General features: G+C 39.0%; 1 protein-coding gene across 1 annotated transcript in view; it reads right to left on the bottom strand.

Moving 5' to 3' along the window:
• Positions 1–19,217, bottom strand: part of RCAN1 (regulator of calcineurin 1) — a 40,665-nt gene extending 21,448 nt beyond the window's left edge. Inside the window, exon 1 of the mRNA XM_074858284.1 lies at positions 18,909–19,217. Coding sequence (XP_074714385.1) covers positions 18,909–19,130 — 222 coding nt within the window. The 5' untranslated portion in view covers positions 19,131–19,217. The remainder of the gene's footprint in view (positions 1–18,908) is intronic.
• Positions 19,218–24,709: the final 5,492 nt, after the last annotated feature.

A 24,709-nucleotide genomic window follows, 5' to 3' on the forward strand; every position in this document is an offset into this window, starting at 1 on the left:
CTGATAACATGGGAAAAAAAAATTGTCATCCAGTAAAGAAATATTTGGCTAATTTACTGCATGTGAGGACACATTTTCCACCAGTTCTCTGAACAACAGTTATCAATACTGCAGGATGTACATTATCAAATAAGTACCTTGTGGAGTACCGATGCAGAACCTTCATTTTTATAGTTAAGTGGTTTAAACCGTGCAGTCTTTGACTTTGCTTAGTTGTTACCCTGAGTAAAAGCCTGACAAAGGAGAGAAGACAAGTAACAGTTTCAGAAGAGAGGGAAAACGCACAACCCCCTTTTAAATTATGCCAGCAGGAAAACATAGGTAGAAGAGGCAAGTTCAGGGGCAAAAGTAGAGAAATTCCCTGAACATCTTAAAAACTTGAAGATTTCTCCCAAAATACCCACACCTTTTGTCTAGTATTAAATTTCATATTTATTTCAAAATAAGCATTTTTAGAAAGCTATGAGAAAGTCAAAGAGCAGAATAGCAAGCAATTACAGTTGCTAACTATAGCTTTTCTTATTTATGCCACATGATTTGTATAAAATCATGGAAAGCTGCACTATTTCCTGATAGCAGAGGCAAAGGGTGGTCACTCAAATATTTGACTAATTCATTCCACTGGATTTTCCATAAGTGATTCATGGCTGTACTCAACTTTCCTGGAAAACATTTCACAAAGTCTGCACAGTATGTAAAGCAGCATATTCTCATTGTCTAGTTTCTAATTATGAATCTTTGAGACTCTCTCTTTAAAAGCAAACAGCATGTTTTAGTGACTTCATTCTATCAAATACGATTTTGTTAACTGAAGCACTCTTATGCCCAGAATAACTGCCATCACACCAAAAATGCACACGCTTGTTTTCCTAAACAAGTTTCTCCAGGCTTACACACAATTCTACTTCAACATGTAACTAGACTTAGTACATCCTTTAATAGTCCGTTTTATCCTCTCTTGCCCATCCTGATCCTGACATCACTATTTTATGTCTTTATTCTGTTCCTAGTTAAAGTTAGTGACACTTTCCTAAATGAAAGGAGGATCAAGTTCTTATCTATAAGCTCGTCTAAGAAGAGATTTATCACTGTTTAGATGTTGCTGCCAAAATGAGACAACAAAACCCCTGAAACTATCATAAATACAAAATCACCTGTTTAATACAATTGAAGGAAGACTATGAGGACAGGTTACAATTTCACTTTACGGCAACCTCAAGAGCCAGAGGCTGTGAAAATACAAACAGTTCCTGCAAAAAGAAGCCTCAAAGAGCAGAGTTGGGCAGATGTAACGCCCTTTCCATTAACCCAGAAAAGGCTACTGTGTTTAAATAGCAGGACACTTAACGCTCTATCAGTGTGTATGTGGGAAAAGAAAATGAACAGATATATACATACAAATCCCAAATCTATAGACACACTCATAAACACAACTGGAGTTTCCCAAACAATTCTTTTTGCTTCTTTATAAAGGGTGGTATTATAGGCACTGGCCTGATTCAAGATTTAGGTTAAAATGATGTTCCACATGGTAAGAAATTTACTCAGCCTCTTAAAAGGAGTATCTCCGAGGAAACCTCCTCTGCTAAATCCTCCGAGATAGAAGTCTTGAGAAAATGGGAAAGAGGGTAGGTTGTGGCTGGAGGGCATGGGGGTATGTAATTTGATTTTGTTTAAAAATTTTGAAAAGAAATCTAAATATTTATTTTCAATGCTTATTCTTCCCCAAAAATATTATGAAAAAAAACAAAACTTATGAATATTTTTCACTCCATTTCCTATATATCCCCATATACCCCCATATCCCCTATATATCCCCATATCCAGCCTTAGATGCCCTAAGAAACAGGATTTTTTTTTTTTTAATTTAATTTTTGGTAAGGGAATTTAGAAAGAGCCTCTCTGAATACCTGCGTCTTCTATTAAAAGTCTGTTCTTTTCTTGGAAGTCACAACACTACAAAGAGTTTGTTTACATAGAGGGACTGTGAAATAATTACAAGTTCCCTGAAACTACTTGCCCAACTGGTTTCTAAAATCCCTTGTGGTGTCAGTTCAACACAGCACACACCAGTGAGGCTGACTTCAGTACCTGATCAAAGTTCTGGTTATCCTGTCTGATCAAGTCTGAGTCAGGAGGGTACTACTTAAACAAATGAGTCTTCAGAGTAGTTCCCAGGACCCTCATCTCCTCTCATTTTCATTATGAAATTTAAGAGAACCTGATTTTCTTTAGTATGCAGATAAGCTCTGGCTATAGTGAAACTACATATAACATCATTTCACATTATTTATACCTGCGTTGCTGCCTCTGTGCAATTCAAAGCATAACAGGTTGATTTCTCTCACCCAACATTCTTTCCTACTTAAAAGGGCAATCGATTACCCAATTCCTCCTTTCCAGACAGTCTGAAAGACCACTGCTCACATTTCTTGTGGATTGAATATGACTGACAAATTTCGTTTTGAGGAGAGCTTTACAGCCCTTGCTTCAGGTAAGTTCTGCTGGACTTCCATTAAGTCCCTATTTGAAATGACTTCAAGTGTTTACACTCTATGCCCTATTCATTTTTACCAATTTTAGAAACATAGGTTATCACACATGTAAGTAAACCAGTACTATCAAAATAGGCTTTCAGTGTTATAAATTTATTCCTATTTCCCAGCAAACGTTAAATAATAAAGAAATTTCAGTGTGATATTAAACATGGATATAGTTTCTCAGGTTTCCCTACTGCTTTCAAACTTCTTGTTTACTTGTTTTTGTAGTCCCCCAAACCCTGTTTTGGAAAATACAACCATGAAGCCTTTTCTCCAGCCAAGGAAGAAAGGCAGACAGCTCCCTTCAGGGCGCTGCCCTGAGCTATTCTTAGTCTGTTTGCTATTAATGTCACTCTCCAAGGTATTTCCGAGGAACTTCATTAAGTTACTGCAACAATAACGTCCTAATCAAAGGAAAGACTGTATACTTAGCCTTTAAGTAAATACAGAAATAAAGACATCTTTTGCATGTGAACAGTTAAGGCTTATCATTTCTTCCAGATGAACTGGGTTTTGATGGAACTACCTCTGTAAAACACTTTATCTCCAAGCTTTTTATTTCACAAGTTTGACTATGAGGAAAGCACAGTAATGTTCTCAGGTGTTCTTCATAAAAACAGTTTGTGCATGATTAACAAATACTCTTTGAGGAGGCAAAGTTTCATAAACAGTGTATTTTTAACCACCACAGACTGGTCACTTCTCAAAGTCACTTGATTCTGACTGACTCTAAGGAAAGTACTACCTTGGTTGTTTCTAAAGCCAACTCAGAAAATTTTAGCTGACATTTCAAACCTGCCAAGCAGAGCAAAAAAGGGCTTACAACAAGCATTTCCAGTTCTACATTATGCAACCGAATGTTACAACAAGTTTTTTGCAGATTTAAATGCAAACGTATTACACAGTCTTCAAATAAGACCATGTGCAATGCAAAGTACTAACCAGAACAGTCAGCAAAAAAGGGATACTTAAAACAAGCAGGGAGGGAGGGAGGTGGGAAAGGAGGGCAAGAGAGATTAAATAATGTGCAAATACATGAAAAGATTAAGTGTGTTGGAAAAAAGAAGTGGGGAGGAAAAAGAAATAATCTTACCAGCAGCTCCCTTAAGAAACCATGGTCTTGTGAATTTACAAGAGAAGCCACATTGTCAACTACCAGAAAGAGTTAGCCACATGTTTTGAGGCTCAGAAGCTACCAGTTACATTAAAGATAAATCAACTTGCAATAACAAAACTTTCCAGAGTATGTTCTTCCTTACAGGGGATGGAAAAAACCCAACCAAACCACCCCACACTACTAAACTAGGAACATGTCTTTCAAACTGCTCTACTGCACACTGTTTTATATGTAATTAAACACAACTGCAGGACATAGCAATTACAGTAATTTCTTTTCTGTCCCATATGGATGAGGCTCCAATATACTATAAAATAAATACCATCAGATCTGTCTGTTCAGCAGTAAACTTTGGTGTCCTACATCCAATGTATTAAAAAAAGATTATTCACTTCAAGATTTAAGGTGACCTGGTTGAGTTGACACATTAAGACACATTTTCAGCACGTATTGCATACAGTCATTCTTTGATTTTAGATTTTTAGATCCAACTACTATTTCCCACTCAAACCCTCATGGTCTGTCACACTGCTAACTTTTTGGTCTTCCTAGCCTTTACTCTAATTAGTAGATATGTCCAACTGTTCAGAAAGAACATGGCTGACCTTTCAAGCTAACATCACCCCTCAGCGTAAGTGTTCCCAGTGTTGTGCCAATTCCTCAGTGCCACAAGCAGCAGGTTCTCCTGCCAGAGAGCTGCCCTGGTACGCAGGGGCCTTGGAAGGGGCCTCAGCTCCTCCGCTGACACTACCTCAGCTACCTTGGACTATGTTAGCACAAACTGCTGATAGCTTATCTGCAAGTGGCTGTATTGCATTGCAGTTTTGAAGCACTGAAGTGTTGCAGCTCACTTTTAATTCTCCTGTTGCTTGGCTTTCACAAGATCCTTTACCTCATACTTAAAGCTTATACTTGGGCAATTTTTAAGGATAAGATTATGGGGCAACAGCCCGCCTAACAATTATGGTTAAACTACAGGTTCCAAACACTGAGCTGTAGGAGTTTAAACCATGTTTAGTCTAGGAAAGGGAGACATGGAAGCAAAGAGCACAGATGCACAGATTAAGTAACTTCTACTTTCCAATTTACGATCAACCACTAAGTGATCAGAAGTTAACTCTTATCATTTTGCCTGGTTCTCCTATAATCGAGGACATTTAAAATTTGTTTAGAAGGGATATTAGACTTTACTTTTTAAAGCATCACATGCCTTCTGTTTCATTACTCACCGTGGCATTTAAAAGACTGGGTCTACTACAAATAACTTTAATAGTTGATTAACTGTGGAAAAGAAACACCCCTCAAAAAACAGACACCAGTGTCATCATCTGTTTCCCAGACCAAAGGACTCTCTAAATAGCATTAATTCAGGTCCCAAGCTATGTCATACAAGTCTCTTCATCACCACTGTATTGCAAGTTACAATGGGGCTTGACTGTTCAGTATTTGTTTACTTCCTGCACTGACTTCTACAGGAATTTACCATGAGACAGTCACTAAAATATTCTTAATTTAATGAAAGTCCACTATTAAATATAAAGCTAGTTCAGAACATGTTCAGAGATAAAAGCTTAAAAAAAAAAAATCAGTGTGGTGTTCCGTAACACCTAAACTTCTGTGCATTATGGAGGGGAAAAATGGACTTACAGCAGGTCATAAGAATTAAGCAGCTGCACATCATTTTATACTGGTTAATTCACTTTGACTAACAAATTTTTTATGTCTTTTAGGCTTCAAACACATCTTCAGGACTGCATCATCTATGGGGTCTGAGATTTATTACAGTAGGTATTATTATTTTCAGCTAGCAAATTAAAATTTGCTGTCATTTACAGTATCTAGAAGGCAGCTCTTCAAAGGTTCCCAAGAAAGAAGCTTGCAATTTCATTTCCATCAAACATGCACAGATCTCAGAATTGTCAGCAGCTTTAAGAGTATGCTTGGCATTTTCAGAAGGGAAGGAACAAATACAGGAGACAAAGGGGCAACACACTCACACAAAACCAGTTCATTCACACCAGAATGCGATGATAGTTTGACAGCACTGGACAAGGTCATGTGTATGTATAATCTAATGCCAGGAACACTGCAAAATCCGATGACAATTCTAAGGTGCGTTTCCTAGAAACTGTGAACTGTGCTATTAGAAGCAACTCACAGCCTGCAGCAGCTACCCAGCTAAAGCCTTGTTATCTCCTTGGCACACTTCAGAGCCTTCAAAAGCCCTGCAAGTCCCTGCCTTAGTGATAACGGCAGTAGAGTGCAGGGCAGCTGCTCAGAAAGAATGGCCTCTTCCAAGATTGCAAGGCCGGTGTTGCCAGGATGCTTCCACAGTAGCCTAACTTATCAACACTTCCCTCACCACACCACAGGAATAACCTCCTACTCTCACTTTCAGTTCTGCTGCTTCTGTTTTTCTAAAAGTAAAGTGGGAGCTTGGGGCATTTCTGCTCATACAAATATGCTTTGCTGCACGTTGTCAGCTATCATTCTGGTGCACTTAATATAGCTTATATTTAAAATTCAGTCTCCATGTGTGCGCCAAATTTTACCCAAGATACTCAGTTTATCCTTTAAATGACAAAGATGGTTAACAGGTGAAACTAAATATAGCTATTACCTTGGGTTTTTTCCTTTTTTTTAAAAAAAACCTTGCACCATTTTGGTTATTTTTTTTTTTTCTTTTGATCTTTTGCTGTCATTTCCAAGAAGTAAAGCAGGAATTGTCCCCAAAACGTTTTTCAAAATTGTTACGGTATTTTTTCAGCTATGATAGGTACATGAACTGTCATACTAAGTAAAGATGTGGCCATAATCCTGATGAAATTTAATGAAAAATACTTCTGCAATTAACTATTTACTATCATTAAAAAATGCAACTATATTATGCCAAAACTACTACTTGAGGGAAGGCAAAGTCAGAAGGAAGATAAGGTCTAAACTGTATGAAAACAGCATGTATTTTGGGGTTTTTTTAATGACTAGCTCTTTATAGCATGACAACAGTATTTGTTTAACTTAAGTATGAAAGGTATTATCATAGGCAAGTTACAGTGTTCATCTTCTGACACATTCTCTGTGCTAAGGAAAAAATAAAAGTCAAGTTAAAAAAATAATTATACTCTAACACAGGAGTCTTTAGAAAACCACAGTAGTTGTTCAGAAGCAGGCTGGTATTTTTGTGAACGTTAAAGAATGACATTTTCCACTGGAGTCATGGAAGGAAGAATGGAAGATAGTTTCAAAATGTTTTTAAAGAATGTTCTGGATGTGTAGCAGAAGAACAATGTAATTGTAATTAGTGATTGTACTTCTAAGAGCATATTAAGCACACCTAGAAAATTCAAAAGCGTTTAAAAAGTATACTAATAAAGATAATAAAAGGAGCCACAGAAGAGTCTTGATTTTAACATACATCACATGTATTTTTGGTAAGGTTAATGTCTAATATGCTGTCATTTTCTCAGGCATGTTGTCAGTGACATACTAGATACTGTGACAGATTGTATAACCCATATTTGCAAACATACTACAATGTAATCAATTACAGTTTTTTAACAGTTTTGCAGACAGCCTGTCTTGCAAAGTTTGTGAAGCTTCCTATGTAACTAATCCTTTCATTTCAGCAGCCACGTAGTAGCAACACGAGGGCTGAATTACTTCAACTGCTGGTGGCAATATCTTGGCATTAAAAAGACCCAGCAAAATAGACATATGACCATCTGACCTAAACTGAGATGCCTCAGGGTACTTTTGCTGTTGAAACACTACTAGTAAGAAAAAACACTGGCATTTAAAGCTTTTGAGGTACTTAATAGTCCAGCTTTCAGGATGCATTTAATTTCTTTGTTTATATGGCAAAAACACATCTGTTTTGATTGAAGGGGAAAAAAAGGATCAGTATTAGAAAATAACTCCTGAAACCATTACAATTTCCTGAATATTCAAGGCAAGAGTTTTTGTTTGTGAACTTACACTTCAATTAATATTGCTGAAAACCAACGAAGTTTTGCATTTCACTCCATCTTCTGCTTCCCCTGCCCTTCCCATAGAAATTTTTGGTTTTCACTATTTTTCAGCAGGGGAGATGAAAACTTCATCATTGCAGTCTAATATTGATAAGAACAGTTTTATTTTGGCAGCTTACTAAGGAAGAAACAAGAGACACAGCTGCATCTCAAGTAGTTAATTAAGGAACAATCTCTCCTGAAATCGTCCCCTGTGAAGAATTACTGGACTTAATCTGCTATGGGCTAGGTTACTAAAGTCCCTTTTAAAGTTTGCTTGGCATACACCAAAGAAAAAAAACTTTTAAAATGTGTTCAAAGTCATTATACACCTCTCCGGCAAATAACCTGCTCTCCCACCCCTTTCTCGAGATAAAGATATCTGACTCCTGATATGAAGGCTTTATCTAGTCATACCTAACAGGTGGGCTCTAGCATCCTTAAATTATATGCTGTAATAAGGCGTGAACACATGGGCTAACAGCATTTTTAATAGAAGTCACAACGATTTAACCTAGTCTCTGATCTGATTATTCTTTTGGTTATACAACCCCAGGCAAGAGTTATTCATACTTTCCACTGCCTGCAACAGCAGCTGTTTCACTATCACCCTGGAGCCTCAGGAAAATTCAAGCCCTTAATCACTGTTTCCATTAGCCAACTGATCTTTGCTATCAGCTTGATGCGATATAGCCAAAGTGCCAAGCAGTCTAACTACAGGAAATTTATTTAAAAAAAAAAAAATCCATCCTGCAAAGAAGCATCTACATACCTCAGAAGTTGGACAAATACCACTCATGAGTTCCCACTGAGTTCCCGCTCACACAAGCCACGCACATAAGCGTTCTCCACAATACTTCACAAGTATGTATGTTCTGCTTGACACAAGAAAATATCTCTTATTACTTAATATCACATCCTGCAAGATATATGCATGTTAGTTCTCATCTCACGTTTTGTTCTTTTGCCCATACTTAATTTCATCCTCCTCCCTGAACTGGGCAAACCAGTCTGCAACATACATATTCCCACTTTTAGACAAGAAGCAGGACTAAAAGTACCATCAGCTTCCTATAGCAATGGATGTATTAGTACTGCAGCTTCCTAGCAAAGCCACCAGTCCTGAAATATTATCAAAATTCTATAAACAAATATCAGAGATGGGAGTTGTTCTAACACATAATATTATTTACATTTGTTGGATACACCTTCCCTTTCTCATGTTTTCACTAGAAGCTCCCAGATGTGTTTTATTTAACTATATGGATTGTGACAGCTTCTTCACCTACAAAAACTGGAGTGAGGAAAAAAGCAATTTATTATAACAATATAGCTTGCGTCTTCTGGCTGTTCACCAGCTCAGTTACCCTGGCTTCCTATCCCTACACAGAGAAAGGAAATAGTATCTCTGAGAAAAAGAGAAGCAATTCTCCATGCCTTTCAGCCAGCTTTTATTTGTAAAGCATTCTGATTTTTAAGAGGCCTTTTCATCCAGACAATCCCTTGTTTTCAAAGCAGGCCCAAACCTTCACAGAAGCTTCCAGAATGGTACTCCATCAATGAAAGAAAGTAAAGTGATTTTGTTTTACCCACCTATACAGCATCTAAAAGTCAAAGTCTGACCCTTTTAAAGATACCAAGATTTTTTTTTTTAGAGCATGATACAAACACACATATGTATCAACCTATTTATCAAGCAATCCTCATCTCACCATAATCTCAACTCAAAGCCAACATGCAATCCAGCATATTTACAGCTAAAAAACTGGACATATACCTATCACAGCATTAAGATTTTAAGAGTTTCTATGTGTGCCTCAAGAAAACTCTCTACAGCTTCTCAATAGGGCAACTACAATGTAGCTTCAGGAGAGAAGTGCCAAAAGCACCTTGTTCATCTCCTTGCCAATTGTCTGCCAAATGACTCAAGTTCATTCCATTCGAAAACATCCTTCAGCCAGGCTGAATATAGATAGGAAAAACTAATCGCAATACTTCTGACTCACTCCTTCAGTCTTGTAATAGGGCAGTTTGACCACATTTACCACTCCTAAAACCACTGTTGCAGCACAGAGATACACTATCCAGTCCACGGTGTTCACTGTGTGTGCGTGTGTTGCATTTTCATACCTTTTGTATTTCAGGAACAAGTAGTAACTAAAATCCAACTCATTAGGTTTGCAATGTACTCTCAGTTCAATAGCTAAGAGTGTGTTTACCTTCCAGGAAGTCGGCCAACATGAAAAAAACTCAAAAAAGAAAACATCAAAAAGTAAAGCCAATTTAAATCCAACTATTAAATTCTGAAGTATCTGAAAATCTGCAAAGCGAAGAGGAAAGTTTATCTTGGACAATGAGGTTATATTTTAATAAATTAACTGCACAAGCTATGAATATTGATAATTCTGCCTTTATGAGTGAGACCAGTAATAAATAATGACTCACATAGTTAACGAAAAGAAGAAAGCCATTCTTGTTATCCCTGGCAGTACAAATGCTTGGAGGAAGAGACAAAAGGTATAAAGCCAGGTACATATAAACTACTCTTTGCCCATCTAAACCTGGCAATAGCACTTCACAAACTCTGAGGATTAAGTTATACCCTAATCACTGTGCTTGACAGATAGTACTCATGAATCAGTCCCACCCCTTTTTTAATATGAGGCTCCTGGATTCCCAAACATTCAAGGGCAATGACTTCCATGGTATAATCATACACTACACACACAAAACTAAATCCCCCCATATTTTAGACCTGTCCCAACTTCAGTTTCACTGAAGACAGCAAATTTTTCAGGTTCACTAATGCATTTCCAACATTCTCATACTGTATGAGGAAAATAAGAGTACAAACATTCCACACAGTGCCTCACTCCCACACCTCCCTTCTCTCATGGAAATGGCTTTATGCTTCAGACTTTTTTGGTAGAATTTGATAGAGCCAAAGGAAGTTTGTTTGCTTGGGGTTTTGGTTGGGTTTTTTTTTTGGAAAAAAACCCAAGCCTGAAAATCCGTCAGAAATGCCAGGTTACAATAATCGGTGCTGCATGAATGATCTCTTCAGACTTAAAAAAAACAGTCTCCCTTGGGGGGTCGGGGCAGGTTCTGGCTATCTGAATGGAAAAAAACTGTAACTAATTATAAAGTCATTCCTAGTTGCTTTTAGGCCAAAGGTGTCTAGAAACTTCATCACAAAGTGAAGTCCTTCTGTTACTGACAAGAGTCTCAGTTGGGTCTATCTCTCAGATACTTCTATAATCGGCTGTATCAAGTCTTAAGTGGGAAAAAAAAAAAAACAACAAACAACTGAAAAACCCACCCACAGTCTGCATGTCATGGTTGTGGGACTTCTGTTTTACCAAGCTGAAGCCTCAGTGAAAACCAGGACTTCTGAATTATCTTACATTTTTTATAAATTAGTACATAGAAAACATTAACTACCTTCACCAACTCTTCTTTTGCATTGTTTTACCTGTCACATTGGTGTCAAACAGGCTTGGATTATTTATCAGAAGATACAGCAACAGTAACAACAAAAATTTCATTTTTCCTCACTAACTTGAGAAACATCTCCATGAAAAGTCTGAAGCATACAACCATGCTTTGGACCTGGTCATACTTAGAGCAAAAAGAAAAAGCCCAAACCAACAGCAATTAAAACTACCTAACAGCCCAGTTGAGGAAGGTGGCACATCTTTGTCAGAATACCATTAAAAAGCCCAACAAAAACAAAAACACACATCCAGATCTCCAGCATGTTTTCACACATGTAAGAACAAAACCCAAACTACAATGCCATTTCTATTTAATGTACCACATATGACCTTTGTGTAACCATTTAAAAATTATTTTCCTCATTTTTCATTTTCAGTTCTTCTGACATTCAGTTATGACACTAAAAAGCATGTTCTTTACTAATGACCAATATTACTTATAAGTTTATAAACATTGCTTATTAAAACTTGTCCAACTGAATAAGCAACTTCATTAACAAACTGCTGTAGAATTAGTATGACTGGTGTCAAAAAGACTGTCTTTTTATCATTTTAAACCTATTCTGCATAGGACAGCTCAGTCATTGCTGAACTTAACCTTTTATTAATGCTTATGTTATTGAGAGCTGTTTGGGATAAGTTTCAAGTTAGTATCACATCTAACATTCTGTAGTTATTTCCATATTTTTCTTTTTACATGGGTACGTATACATCAGTATTCCCGGAGAAGAAAACTAAACTTGTTCCTAACCAAAGAATATAAGGAAACACACCCCATAGCGTTATAAAGTATATTAGACTTGGTGCGACCAGAGCACAGTGATTTACACCAGACAAAGTTCTTCCAAGTTTCCACTTGATTCTCCAGGAAGATTAAAGCACTTAATCTTGCTGTAGCACAGATCTTGCCTAAGATCTTTTTTCATGACTTTGAGCTAATGATTAGAGCATTGGATCATATGGAAATATTTTTTGTTAATATTGTCATTAATAGCCTAGATTTTGGAGATTTTACGATATTTGTTTTTATTTTTAAGGTATTTTTAAGCCACCCAACAACCATCTTATGCAGCAACACCAAAACTGTCTCTAAACAAAGATAAATTTTGACTGCTCCTTATTCCTATTTTCACCCCATACGTATGACCTATGTTAGCATATTATATAAATATTACATACTTCCATTTTATTTCTACTTATAAAGGTATTTGCATTGTTTGCTCGAAGAATGGAATGATCAGCACACTTTAAGGACTTAACTAGTAGTGGATTTTTGACATAGAAGTAAGTATTTTGTTATTTTCACCTGACCTAGGAGACCTACAGAGGGTCCAAGTGTGATAGAAACCTGAACCTGCTCCCAAACACCTTCTCTTAACAAAACCAATATACTCAAAGCTGTAGCATGAGGGTTCTTATTAGCACCTTATTTTATCAAGGCCTCAACCGGTTATGATGCACTTCTAAATGCCCTGAGCAAAACTAACAGTTACAGAAATAAAAATAATCCTCCCTCCCCTTGTGAAATCAGCTTTTCTACTACAGTGTCATGGTATTATCTGTACTTTCACAAGAAGTATAACATACGGACAATAGTTAAAGGAAGCCACCTAGATCACTATTTAATTCCTCAAAGTCCAAGTATATGAAAAAAGCAGTCAAGCATTGCTTGACCAAAAAATTTTATACTGCACAGTCTTCTTCAAAATCCTTCTACTCCAGCTGAAAATAAGAGTATTCAGCTCAAAACTTATTCAGATCACCTTTGTGATTTGAATTTTATTGAATTATTTATTTGAAGTTTATTCAAATCACCTCTCAGCATCCCACATGAGAACTGGAAAGGAGCAACCAGAAAACCTACTCTGGGCTCACAGGCCAAAAAAGGCTACTCAAGTGAGAAGACTGAAGACGCCATCCTTAAACTAAACAGACACATTGAGATCGAATACAACTTTAATATATGGAACAGTATTCATATTTTAATTCCATTTTCTTATTAAGGCATAGGATAGAAAGAATGGACAAAACCCAGCAGGACAGCATCGTAACTAAGCAAACTATGGGCATTAAAATATCTATTGACTTTGAGTCTATAAAGTGTATAGCTTTTGTCTTCAAAGTGAGGAATACTCTAATTTCACTCTCTCTGGATATTTCACCTCTTCATGACCAACTATTGCTTAGGTTTCCACACAGAATGCTTATACAGTATAAAGTGTTAGAGCTCTTCATATTATTCATAAAGTATGCCATCTTTTTTAGACAAAAAATATTTTTTCCAAAGACCCTCAGAAGCTGAGGGGGTTAAGCATCCCCATCCCAACAACTCTCAGGAGTTCAAGTTTGTCCTCAGATGCAGAGATATGAACAAGTTCTGCTTGTGCACTTGGCAGACTGGAAGCATCCCAGGAGCCGTAAAACTGCATTAGCGTCTTATTATGCTCTACTGTAACGTCAAAGATTATTACGTCAGCCGTAGCATTATATTTATATGGCTTCCAGACTTCAAGTCACTCAAAAGTCTGCCTTAACCTGTTAATAGCTGCAGAATAAATCTGTATCATCTGAAAATATAGGAACTAAATACTTCCAGAAGTTTTACTGCAAAAATTTTCATGATGGAATACTTTTAAGTTTCAGGTTTTTTGAAATCACCCTTAATCATTTTACTGTTCCTGTTACCAAAAACAGGTTATTGGGTTATGATTTTGAACAACAGTCTTAACCCTGGGCTTTTTTGGAAAGCAATAGCATAGAAAGAACTATAGATACTGCCACAAAATATTTTCAAAAAAACAGTGGCAGAGAAAGAATGAAAACCTTCAAAATATAAGCAGAAAAGTACAGATGCCATTAGTAATTTTAACATTCCCATTAGGGAATATTTCACCAAAAACAGAGCTGTGGTCACAAAAATATAAACACATAAAAAAAATTCACCTTTTTGAAATTTACTTTTTAAATATTTTTTTTAAAACGTGATCTAAGAGGATTAACCAACTTTAATTAAAAGGATTAATGAGGCATGTGACTGAGACAGGAAGAGATTACCAGAAAACCCCAGTACTATTTTGTAAATACTCCCGAGAAATTTTACAAACTTCCTGTAAAGTACAAGTAATTCTCTAAGTATTTAAAAAACAGAAAATACATTCAACATCTCATGATTATTCCAGTAGGCTGTAAGTCAATTAAAAATTTCTAAAAGCACGGCTCATTTAACAGCAGCTTTATTTTCAGATCAGTTCACAAACAAGTTTTTCCATACTGAAACTACCTAAAGCTAAAGGAAGAGTAGAATTTTAAAGCTATGATAATCATTAACAAGATTCAATACACCTGCCATTACTCTTTTTTCCCTTGGTTATACTACTGCAGAGATTTCTGACCTTATTTAGGCCTTATCTTCAAACACAATTATAGTCCTTTTTTTTTTTGAATAAATAATCACAGACACTGTTTCACAGCCAGTTCTACTTTTGCTTGCCACTGGAGGTTATGTGAGGACACAGACTACTGTAGAAGACTGGCTCACTCCTACTTCTAGTGCACTTAAAAGCAATCAAGCTAAGTTTCTTTAAAAATCCAGCCTTCAGTGAAGTTTTCCCTAGTAAGCTCCAGAGAAAAAAACTATTATCATGATTTAACATCCTGTTTTCAAGAGTTATCTATGAATCTAAGTTTTCGTTAATTATGGAAACCTTCTGCTACATTCATTAGTTTGCAGTAACTTGCAAGATTTAGCAGATTAAAGCAATTAAGGTTTTAAAGTAATTTTAGGTACTCAACCCGTTCTAAGCAAAATTAGCTGCATCAAAAATCTTTCATCTCTTAGCCCTAAAAATCAATTCTTTTTTCAGTAGCCCAAAGTTGAATTATTTCTAGATACTCTTTATGTTCTTTTACTCTTCACAAATTAAATGAGTGATACTTGTCTACAATTAAGCTGAAACGGAAACCTGACAGTTAGAACAGACCTAGGTAACCTACTTAGCAAGAGACTACCAGGGCATAAATGAAGTTATTTAGCCCCCCTGTGGCTGTACTCAGAACTTTAAAGTCATCAGTGAAGTATGCCACATCCCTTTAGGATTACAAGATACAGCCAGTGTATTACCTACTGGACTTGCCATTTCACAGTACAAGTTCTATAAAAAAAATGAGTGTCCTCTACTGACATAAAAAGGCTCTTAAAAATTGAATACCAGTTGAGGAGGATGGAAATACGCAAAAGCATAATTGCTGGCTCTGGTAATTAGCTACTGACACTTTTTTTTTTTTTAATGGGTTCACAGGAATACAGTTACAATAGATCAAACTCATCTGCATGTTGTATGAAGAAATACTGCTTTTCTCTACAAAAGAATTACAATTCCTCAAACACAGAGTCAACATTAAAACTACCAAAAAGCTGGCAGTTAGAGGTAGAAGACATTTCAGGAAATCAGAACAGAGTTTTTCCAAAGTAATCAGCCAACATGAAGATCAGATAAAGGGTTTTCATTTAAGATGATTTCTTGTACTTCAGTAAAAGCAAAAGAGGATGAAGAACCTATAGGTATTCCTCCAGCTGTGCTTTATTAAAACTTGAGAGTAAGTCTTTAAGTGTTCTCTGGAAGATTTTGGAACCAACATTGAAAAACTAGCCATGAGGTATTTAAGCAAGTCAGATTTTCTTATGAAATTAAAACAGAGAACAAATTGCCATTTACTAGAACTATTACCTTACTTGATAGGATGGTCTATTTTTAAGAGATTGATTGCAAACCCAATAAAACTCGTTCAGATTTCTCAACTGTGACATCAATACCTTAATTTTTTATTTTTTTTTTAAAAAAGAGGAAAAGCAAGAACATACAACCAGCATTTCAAGTACAATTCACCGTTTGGGCAGGGGGAGGGCAAAATAGAAATAGTTGTTGTCGATAGCTGTCTTATCTCACCTTTAATTGGATCAACCCTCCTCAAATAGGGCAATCCAGGATTATTAAGGGGCCTACTGAGGAGAAAAAAACACCAACTATGTAGACAAGGTATTTTAGGAGTGTTACATACACTGAAAAAAGTAGAAAGTTCACAGAACAGAAGAAAACACACTGCACACACCAAAATTCATAGAATATTTATAAAACACTATTTCTGGTGATGTCATATTTTACAATACCTTTACTCACTATTTTATCATCACAGAAACAAAGTTCCACACAACTGTTTGCTACACCGATAAAAGCAAGTTTGATTTTTCTTTATGCACTCTATAGTAAATTAAGTGAATTTTCTTAAAGTTAACTCCATAACAAAGCATAGCCTTTTAAATTAATATCTTAGAATAATTTTCAGATGCTAAGTTGTCACTCTACACCAAAACACCTTCTTTTTCTTGGATACCAGAATCAGTAAATGCTAAGGTAGAGCTGGATGCATGCATGGAATACTCTGTAATCTTTTCCCCACTTTTAATATAACTTTGTTCTTTTCATACCATCCAACAGCAGTACGCTGAAGCCACCTCTCAGGTATCCAGTCTGAGATCCAGTCTTAATGCCTCATCCCACCTTTTCTCTCTTCGCAGCTGTCTTTGCATTTGGCCAACAGAACACGTTAAAAATTACCCAGCCCATGAATCTGCTATTTTCCTACACAAGTCATACATTTCCAGCTTTAAAGAGTTAGCTCTTGCCATCTCTACAGCTGTATTAACTGCAGCTAAATTATGTATTTCAATGGCTGAGATTCAGTTAGCAAAAACCTAAGCCGATTTTCCAACTTATTAAAAGTCTGTGTACGTCTATCACATTCATAAAACACCAGGTCCCAAGCCCCTCAACTTTTTATTTTGCGTTATTTATAAAACTTTGAGAAGGACTTTTCTTCCCTCTTGGATACACATATCTATTCATGTTCAATGTAATTCTTCTATTCTTTGCCTTAGGAATTTAAATTTTAAAAGCAACAGCTATGCTGCAGTAACTGTACATGCTGTCATCCATGGTTAAGATAACACAGTTTATGCTGAGATGATTAACCTCAAATTAATTTATTATTTTAAGTAATCCGCATTCCTTCCTGCTGCAGCTCTTGGCAAGAAAAAAAAAGTACTTAAACCACTTTTTTATGTAGTGTTAAGGATGCATAAGACTTTGTCCCGATCTAAATTAAGTGTCTGGAGACAGACATGCTTTGAAATCAAAACAGAAAGAAAAATGATTTTAAGTGTTCAGCTACCCCTTGGCCTTGCATGGGATTATGTGTCTATGTTGTCATCCATCTAACTGCTGTTTCAAAACATGCACTTCAAGGTCACAAGAATCCATCTGAGAAAATACTAGTACTACATGCAACTGATGATACTATGTAGAACCGATTATCCTAAGCATAAGAACTGTTTTCCTAAGCATACTTGGAGTGAACTTGAATTAAAGTCAATAGCGTAAATCCCAGTAAAGGTGGTATTCCCATCAATCACACCTGCAGATGCCCCAAGGGATACAAAAATGTGTTGCCATTAAAAGTTACACAACCTTAGAAAGTAACTGGAATACAGTGTAGCTGCATCTCCTATTTCCAGCTCATTTTTAATGCATTATAACTGTTACCAGGGTTGAGATGTTGGACTACTACAACAACAACTCTAAGCTGTTTTTCACAAAGAGACAGCCAATTATTTTAATAGGATTTTAAACCAGTACAATTATTGACTAATTTTTCAAGTCCATTTCATTTCAATCTTTTTAAAAACTAGACATCTCCGTATCGGTCACTAGAAAATAAGAGCCTGACAGCAAAACCAACTATAAAAACCAAGAGAACAGTTAGCTTCACTCGTTCATTAGTTCTTGCCAGGGCTGAGACAAGTTAAAAGAAGGATGAAAAATTAAGATTGATTTGAACTCCTTCATCAAGAAGGCCACAGATAACATGAGAAGCCATTCTCAAATATTTATATTCACTTATTACACCTGTAGTTGCAGTTTACCTCAGACACGTTCAAAGTATTCCTCTGACAGCTACTGTTACCCTTCTCTGCTCTGGAACAACGGCTGGTAATTTTGATTACTTTTTAAACAAAGTGGTCCTCAACTCAGACAAGCGCTGCAGATCCGTGGGAGCTACCCAACAGCTCCCTTTGCCTGCAGGCAGGCAGTTTCTGCAGCCACTCGGCCCCCTGCCTGCCTGCCACCCTCCCGGGTCTCCGAACGCTACCTTCCGCCTCGCGTCTCACCGAACGCCTTCGGCTGCATCAACGGCCCCTGCCTAAACCACAACCGCAACGCTCGGAACAGAGGGGTCGAGGGCAGGTTGTTGGGTTTTTTTTCCCCTTTTGGTCTATGGGTCTACGGGTTCAGGTCAGAGGATCAGTCCCGAGGACGGGGACCCGAGACTTCACACACCGGGCCGGCGGAGGGGCCGGCCCGCCGGGGCAGAGCCACCGCGCCTCCGACCCTCGCTTCGCGTCAGGCGAGCGGGCGGGGAAGCAGAGCCACCGCCTCGGCCCCCCACCTCCTGCGGGAGGGGCTGCCACGGAGACCAAGGCGCCCGCCCTCACACCCACCCTCGCCGCCGGCCCGCAGCGCCCGCCCCCGCCGCAGGCCGCCGCTCCCCACACGAGCGGCCCGAGGTGGCGGCGGACCCGGCGGGCGGGGACCGGCCGAGCCGAGCGGCGGCAGCTCCTCGCCGGCAGAGGGAGCCGGCCCGCGGCCCTGCCCGCGGCCCCCCGGCGCGGGGCGGGCCTGCCCTCCGCGCTCACCCGGCACGGGCCGTCCTGGAAGACGCGCGGGTCCAGGTTGCAGGCGATAGTGGCGGTGGGCAGGTCCCGCAGCGCCACCGCCTCCATCTCGCCGTCAACGAAGCTCCAGTCCGTCTCCGCCTCGGCCGGCAGCAGCAGCAGCGCCTCCTCCTCCTCCTCCACTTCCCCGGGCGGCAGCTCCTCCTGCCCCGCCGGGCCCCTCCCGCCGCCGCCGCTCTCCATGGCCGGGGGCGCGCGGAGCCCCCGCGGGGCGGGGCCCCGGCGGCCGCGGAGGCACCGTCGATCGCCTGGCGCCGGCGGCCGTTTCTCCCCGCTCCTCCCCGTTTCCCCCCCGCGCCTTGGCGCGCGCACACAAAACTTACAGCGCCGCCCCCCCCCCTTTTTGTTTCCTCAACCCCCGCGCCAGTTCAACCGGCGCCTTCCTGCTCCCCCACACCCCGCGCGCAGGGCGCACGGCGCCGCGTCAGCCAATGGGAAGCCGCCGCCGCCGCAGCAGCAACAGGTGGCCTGCCCGAGCCTGGCGCTGCTTCCGCCATCTTGAGTGAGGGCAGCGGGAGGCTGGCGGGCTGTGAGGGAGCCCGAGGGGGTCGTGGGGCAGCGGCACACGGACGGGAGGTGCGAGCGGCGGTCAGGGCCCGGTGGGGAGGCGGGGTGAGCCAGCAGCTGAGCTTGGACACACGCCTGGTGAGCGCGGCCGCCCGGTCACGGGTAGTCGCTGCCACCCAGGGCCAAGGGGACTGGCCAAGGCCTGCTGCGGTCGCATAGCCGTGTTTTGGTGCAGGAATGGAGCACGGAACAACACGTCTTCATTTAGAAGACAAGGAATATTATGCAACAAGCAGATGAATAAAAAACCCCTTACTCAGACACTTGTAAATCAGCCGAAAGTTGCTGTCGTGTACATCTTAATTCTCTTATCTGCATTAAGGAGAAGCCAACCAGCCCTTGATGTTCTGCAAACAGTTCACTGAACAGGCAAGAAAAAGGAAGCCTAGAAGAGAGGGGAAAAAAAAAAAAAAAAAAAAAAAAAGCCGTAACTTTGGACACTTGCATCGCCTCCTGCTGGCAATTGATGCAGCTATTCTTCACCCTTTATACTTTTTTAAAAAGTAGCCTATTGCTGGGCCAAGACCAAAAGTGTTTTGTCTTTAAAATTTGTGAAAGCTGGCACATAAAGCCATGCCTATGTCCTTTACTCCTCGCTTTGGATGTGAAGGAGGCATTTCCTTACAACCTTTCCTTTTTACCTGTTTCAATAAGGCCATAAAGGACAGCTGCACCTTCCCAGGCTACACTCGAGGAGCTGCTTGTGTCAGACATTACTATGTAGAAGAATAAAGTTTACCTAATGTGCTTAACTGGTTAGTCCAACCTAACTGACCTAGACAAACACTTCTCTTACATATGTATACTTAGCATAACCTTCCCGGGACAGGCCCAAAAGTGAGCTTTGGAGGTCATGTTTTTTTTAAAAAGTTATTGTGACATTCACACATCTACCTCAAATGTCCTATACTAGTACAAGGGTAATGAAGAATAGTAAAAGGCAGTGAGGAGTGAGAGGATGCTGGACAGTGGTTGGCAGAGTACTAACCTAATATTCTACCCCTGCAGGACTGCATAAGAAAGAATGAGGTCTGAAAAGTGGAAAAAAACGTAAGTCAGAAACCTGTTTTCTCACCTGAGACCTGTTCAATATCAAAAACATGGCTACTAGCAAAATGTACTTGAGTTCCTGTAAAGAATGAGAACTGGTGATAAAATATGGGTGTTCCTTCTTATCATGAGAAAGCTTCTGAGGGGTTAATCCTATTCTCATTTCCAGTTACAAGAAACTTCTCAAAGACATGAATGAAGAGACAGTTGTAATTTATAATATAGTTCAGAGTCCCAGGGCTTACTTAGAAAGCATAGTGATCTTGTCATCTATCCAGAGACTGGAAAAAAATTTTCATTTCATAATATCTGGTGTTCCAGATCACGGGTTTTTACCTGTATTTTTGTAGCTAACACGTGTTAGTGTGCACTTGGAAAACTACTGTGCCAAATATGGGAGTGTATTTTGTAACCAGACTATAAACATACTGATACAGGCTATGACAGGTCACTTCTGATACAGCAAATATTTTCAATGGTGTTCAAAGTAAAATACTCTTATAGATATTTTCTTCCAAAATGCAGCAACATGAAAATCTAAACTAGGCAAAAACCTAATTTTGACAGTTGTGAATGCTGTACTGCCTACTAATCTGCACTGTGCAAAGTTTACAGCTGAGGCAGCAGCCCTACTCCTTGAGATACCACTGTTACCTTATCTTAGGTTAGCACTGCTGACCTTTTTTTCCAACAGATTAAAGACTTTAAACTGATGAATTACTGGTCTTAGTCAATTTTAATGAGATCTTGCAGGCTACAACAAGAAGGAGGAAAATACCACATGAAGAGATAATAGTTTTCCTTCTCCCTCCTCTTCTGTTAGAAGTTTTTTCAGACTCTCTAATCTGATTTGAAGCATTTAAGCCTTTTTCAGAGAGTTAAGATCTCATCTTAGATACAGGATATTTCCATGATCAGTTGTTCTAAGTGACATAAGTCTTTGTGTTCTCACACTAGTTTTCACAAAAATTCATACAAATGGTATCTTAAAAGAAAAGTCACATATGTGAACAAGCTGAAACTTTTCAATGCTAAATTAGCATTAAAACCTCCAGACAAGCTAACACCGTTTTTCTTAGAGTTGCTTCTTGACAGGAGCGGTGACACTTGCCTCTTTGAGAAGAAGCTAGCTCTCTGTATTCTCTGCATCAAGAGCTCTAGCCCCCTACAGAAATCCCACCTGAGGAATCTGAGTGGAAATCTGCTGTTATATATATTCAAAAACTTAAAGTCAAGAAGCAAAACCTGCCGACAATAAATTCCTGTAATTGCAGCCTGCCATTTTAACTATTATGAAAGCCATTGAAAAATATTAATCTACCCACTACTGGTCTAATGGCATAAGCCACCTCAGCTGGTTATTGTAACTCAGGTGTCAGATTTGTGGGTGAAAATAAGGTATTAATTATATTTGTGTCATAACAGCTCCTAAAGCTCAGCTGAGATCATTATCAGATCCTATCAAGTGCTGCAGTACTCCACAGTCAAAGGACCTATCTGCCCTAAGAGCTTAGAAGTTCAGACAACCACCACCACCCCCGCATTAATTTAGTCATAGACTTCGAAGAAAAATTAAACCTGATTCTCCCTAATCTTAGGGTTTAATGACAGATCAATCGTTTCTTTTTGTTACATAGGAAGGGAAAGCAAAGTACGCTTTGACAGGAAGAGCTGGCAAACCAAGAAAAAAATGTATCTTCACCTCCAATGTTCAGGTTTGGGGACAGAGTGTATCTTTCAATGTAAGTGACAATGATTAACGATAATGTTTTCTTTACAAGCAGGAATAAAAGATTCCTGGGGTAAATAGCTAAATGCACACTAGAACAGTGCCATTCAAATGTTTTACACAACACACACTACCATCTAGTGGTAGAAGGAAAAGCACGATCTCAGAAGGGCTACTTTTATTACATGCATCTGCATCAAAAATCCTCACTTCTCAAGTGAAAAGTAGCTAACCAGAACGAAAAAAACCCACAAAAAAACCCAACCAAACAAAAACTATACAGAACTTGATTATAATTAAATGGAAAATGTTTGGAGAAAGAATAAACATGTGGCCCTATAGGTAACTATCTCCTAAACACTCATTTAAACCACTGGTTTATTTAATATTCCTCAGAATAGATTTTCATTGCACCTATGTAATGGCTACACATGGGCAGATATAGTTAGCAGTTTAAACGCATGGCACTGGTATCAGTGACAATACTTCAGAAGACTTGAGGTTTTTTCCTGCATAGAAGCCTATTCACAAGACAGTACTGCAACAATTCCTTGGCTGTAGACTTTAAAAAAGGATTATGCATATCTAAGATATGCATATATTAACATTGAAGATTAATTTTGGCTATCAATAACACAGTTTTCATTAAAATAAATTTAAATGACTCCCATATACTGCAAGTACAAAAGCACATTCTCAGTTGCTTCCTTATATTGACATTGAAATGTTTGTACTATCAGTTATTTGCATATATATGCAACAGAAAATCTTGATTTCTTAAACCTGAACCAAATAATCACCTAGTTTACAATAACGAATGTCCAACACATTCACAGACTTAAAAGCTCAAAGCAACCCAACCATCCAGTTGAATCTAAAAGATGATCAAAAGAACTCAATCCCATACTCACACTTTACCCACAGTCAAGCATGGCAAACCAGTGTATGATACGGCATTTTAGATATTTCTCTTCTTAGATTATACAAACTTCATAAAAGCCTGACTGGTTCAGCAACACTGACTTGTGGGGATCTTCTTCATCAACAAGGTTCAAGGAAGGGCTTCTCAGAGTCCTGTGTGGGAGGGCACACTTTAAGTGTGCCAGTCACTTTTCAATCCAGCTCTTTTGTTGGAGGGGAAATGCCCACCCCTGATTCCTTCCCAGAGCCAGGAAGATCTTTCCACACAGTGGTGGCTCCTTCACAGGCTACCCAAAGAGCTTTACCTCCTACGTCTCCTACAGCCATCCTGAAGGCCTTCTTTTCTAGGAGGTTTCACTAAAAATTCTACTCAGTAAAGTCTTCATTTTACCTCTTTCAAGTGCTTATTATTTGCCAAGCAGCCTCTCTGGGTTAATTTCTCACAGATAGACTTGTTCCCCTTAAAACAGCCTCCCATAGACAGAGAGAGGTCTGACCCTCTTTAAAGCAAGCCTATCATCTTAAAGTGAATATATAAAGTACACAAAATTTCACTACTTTTACTTTAAATTCAGCTTGAGCAAAGCACATGCCTCCAAAAGAAAATAAATAAAAGGAAAATTCCCATCCTTATTTAACAGTTTGTTCTGATGTTAAATATTGTTAAAGTTATGTTTTGTTCCTAGCTTAAATTTGCCTGGTTCTCACTGATAGCCATTTGTTCTTGTTACGTTTTTCTCCACTGTAACAAAAAGTCTCCTGATGTTTAATGCTTTATTTGGAGTCCCTCCTCACTATTCTTTTTGTTCAGCTAAGCAGATCCAGTCCTGCAAATCTCTCAAGAGTGTTTTTCCTCTCAGAACTGCTGAAAGTGGTTTCACGCCTGGTCATACTTCTTCCCATTATGTTCCCTTTCCTTCCCTTGACTAATCCAGATATCCTAAGGGATTCCCCTTTCACAGTATCATCACCCTTGCCCTCTGAGGGTTGGATGCCATTCAGTGCTACTTGCCAAGCTCCTGCCATACCTCTGCAGTATCATGCCCCTACCCTGCCTTTCCTCCTGGATGCCTGCGATCTTCACAGCTGCTTGCTCAGCTTGGCCTCTGTCCACCGACAGCTGCAGCAACCACAGTAACCAGGTGTCCTGAGCGCACTTACTCAGTTTGATAGCCTTCCCCAAGCCTCACCAAGGCAAACATACATCTTAAAACACCATTACCACAGGTTTGATTTTTTGTTGGCTTAGAACAATTTGTATAGATCACTTTTCTGTATTTTTGGTCTTTGTAGTCCACAGCATTCAAGGAATTGCTACAGCCTGTATTATATCAACCATCTACATTAGCTATTTCCAGCTGTATTGACTGAAAATATCTCATGACTCTGGCTCTCATAGCAAAATGTCTTTAACAGCACAACCTAAAGGGTTGTTTCTGATAGCAGTTTGGTGCACTGCATTTGTCAGTACAATACACCATCCTCTCTTTTTTTT

This window comes from Strix uralensis, chromosome 2, assembly GCF_047716275.1.
Source record: "Strix uralensis isolate ZFMK-TIS-50842 chromosome 2, bStrUra1, whole genome shotgun sequence".
NCBI classification, from domain to species: Eukaryota; Metazoa; Chordata; class Aves; order Strigiformes; family Strigidae; genus Strix; species Strix uralensis.